At 39.6% G+C, this 2,971-nt stretch overlaps 1 protein-coding gene across 1 annotated transcript; it reads right to left on the bottom strand.

Moving 5' to 3' along the window:
- Window positions 1–1,333: 1,333 nt before the first annotated feature.
- Tdpoz2l7 (TD and POZ domain containing 2 like 7) lies at window positions 1,334–2,766 on the bottom strand. Its single transcript, XM_017596876.3, has one exon. The coding sequence runs from the start codon at window positions 2,686–2,688 to the stop codon at window positions 1,804–1,806; it is 885 nt and encodes a 294-aa protein (XP_017452365.1). The 5' UTR covers window positions 2,689–2,766; the 3' UTR covers window positions 1,334–1,803.
- Between the last annotated feature and the right edge of the window lie 205 nt (window positions 2,767–2,971).

The following is a 2,971-nucleotide window of genomic DNA, read 5'->3' as shown; positions in this document are numbered from 1 at the left end:
CCATAGGCAAATTTATAGGCCAACTTGATTGAAGCTTCCCTGAGGCTCATCCAACAGAATCTGGTAGTAGACACTTATATTCTCCCTACGTTCAACAGCCTTAAAATCCCAGTTGGGTATGGTCAAAGTTAAGGCTGTATCAAGATTTTCCTGGACTTGTGCGGGCAGACCATTTACCTCTGGAACCAATTTCCAAGCTTCTCCAACAATTCTCTCACTTTCTTCAGTTGTGAAAAGAACATGGAACTGTTGTTGACAGTCATCCAAGGTGGGTTTATGAGTCAACATGATTGAATCTAAAAGACCTAGGGGATCTGAGGGTCTTTTTGAAAATGGAGGGAGGAGGACTATAACTTCCAATTATAAAGGTCATTACTGGTCAATGGTACATAGGACACAAACTGTCTCCCCTGTACATCTGGGTGTTCAGATGACTAGAGGAGTAAGGTCATAGTAGAGTCAATCCCTCTGGGCAGTATCGCATGAATGTGTGTTGAACTCATATTAGGTAAGGACACTAATACTCATCAAATTAAAAATGCCTAAGCTGCCATTTCAATTCTCACTATGTGTGCACCAAATCAAAGGCATCAAAGTATAGCAGCAGCCATTAAAATCTCCCCATCAAAAAATGCCCAGGACCATAATTTTCACCTGCTAAACTAAGAGGTGTTATGGCATATATTCCTCAAATCATTTCACAAAATAAAAAAAGTAGGAATATTTCCCACTCTATTTTATGAGAGACTACAGTTACACTGATATGTAAAACATGAATCAATTTAACTTATGGACTTATGCAAACATAATCATTAAATAATTACAAGAACACATTAAAAAATATCATTAACAAAACCAAAGTAGGCTTTATCTCAAGGTGAGTAAGGGTGGTTCAATATACAAAAATCAATAAAATTCAATTGACCACATAAACTAACGGAAAGAAAAAAGCAAAACAAAAGGAAACAAAGAAAAAGCAAAAAACATGATCATTAAACTGGATCAGGAGATGGACTTTAGGAAGTGATCCCTTAATGATAAAACTTCTCCAGAGATTGGCACAGAGATTATATGGCTAAATATAATAATGGTAATATAGAAGAATCCTGTATCAAGATCAACTTAAATGGGGAGAAACTCAAAGCCAGTATACAAAAGCAAAGGTAAGTCAAGGTTTCTCATTCTCTTAAGTAGACTCAATACAAGAATTGAAGTCTTAATTAGAACAATAAGGCAACTGGCAATTAAGAGGACAAATACAGTAAAGTTGAAAGAATTTTTATTTGCAGATAGATAATACACATGAATTAGGTGGAAAACTTTACATGTCAGTTAATGCATACAAGTTAGGTCACCTATACTGCTCAGTCCAATGCAAACAGGTTTCTCCAAAGAAAGTCAGTTAGGCTCTGCTTCAGGCCAGTTGAATGCCAGTTCCAAGACATCAGACAAGAATAAGACAACATCAACAGGATAGATGTCAGGTAGAATGTCCAAGACCCTAGTGCTGCCCTTTCCCCACACACCATTTTGAAATATTACAGCTGTATGAAATCCATAGCCACCATGCTACCTTGACCCAGATTCACTGTAAATGTTCCAGCAAAACTGTAATCTAAACAGAAGTCATTGTTAAAAACACTAGTTGTAGCTGTTAGAAGACAGGTGTTGGTCATATCTGTCAAGCTCCTAAAATCTCTTTCAGTGTTTGAGTGAAGACTCCAAGGAAAAAAACTGTATAGAAGCCAGGGAGAGAAATGCTTCCTCCACCAAGTGGGGATGTGACTCCACCATTGACTTCCACTACAATGTCTTAGAGACTTCAGAAGCATGAAGTATAATGAAATCCATGACCCTAGTCTTCAGGTGCTCTGTGCTGTGGAGGTCAGCCAGGATCAGAGTTGGTACAGCATTCTTCACACAGAGGTTCCTGCACAGGGAATCCTCACACATGACCTTCAAGTCCTGCAGGTCATACATGTCAGCAGCTGCCAACAAATCAGTGGCCATTGAGTGGCTGTGGAGGTGTGGTGCCTTCCCTGTGTAAATGAAGGCCATCATTTCCTTAAAGACTTGCAGGTGAATGTCATGGATCTCCACGCGGTTTGTTAGGCTCTCCAGCATTTCATGTTCAAACATGGCTCTGAAAACTGGAGAGCGAGCTGCTAGAATGGCCTTGTGAGCTCTGAATTCCTGGCCAGCTACCACCATGCTGCTGTCTGTGAAGAGGGAATATTCCCACAGCTCTCCTATGTCATCAGTAAGCTTCTGCCTTGGATCCTTGTTTGCAGGTGTCATGTTATGTCCAGGTGTGCTAAAGGAGGGTCCTACTATGAACACCTTACAACACAGGATGAGCTGGTCTTCAGGGAGAAGCCAATGCCTAAGGGAGAGGAGGAATTCTCGAAGGATGAACTTTCTCAATCCCCATTGTTGTTTTGGACTAAAGCTTAAAATATTTGGGATCTCTTCTATTTGATGTTTCTCTCCTTGGGCATTTATGATCCAGAAGTGCACCTTTGCCAAAACTGGGCTCTTTGGACAACTGTGCAAACGCAGGGAAACAGACAGGTAATCTTTGCTTTCTTCATCAACACCATTTGGGAATATTCTCAAACACCATTTTACTTCTTCATTGGCCTCTAATGAGAACTCTGGGCTTGTAATATGTTCCCAAATTCCATCCATGCAAAATGAAAAGTTGCTAATGGTCCACTTGTAGTAGAATTTCTGAACACTGATATGTGTGTAGCCACAGATCTTGGCTTCCAGGTCCCCTGGAAGTAATAGAATTAACTCAGTCCTTGTAAGATACAATTATAGATACCATTTAGATTTTATTTTCATTTTCTGCTAAATTGCCCCTTTTATATGGTTGGAAATGTCTATTTCTATGTAGGTTCTGCAGGTTTTCATATTTGTTCTACCAAAGATAAAACAGACCCACTATGACTGTTAAATCTCTCTCTCT

This window comes from Rattus norvegicus, chromosome 2, assembly GCF_036323735.1.
Source record: "Rattus norvegicus strain BN/NHsdMcwi chromosome 2, GRCr8, whole genome shotgun sequence".
NCBI lineage: Eukaryota > Metazoa > Chordata > Mammalia > Rodentia > Muridae > Rattus > Rattus norvegicus.
Note: the sequence above shows the minus strand (reverse complement) of the source record. Positions and strands in the feature narration are given on the sequence as shown.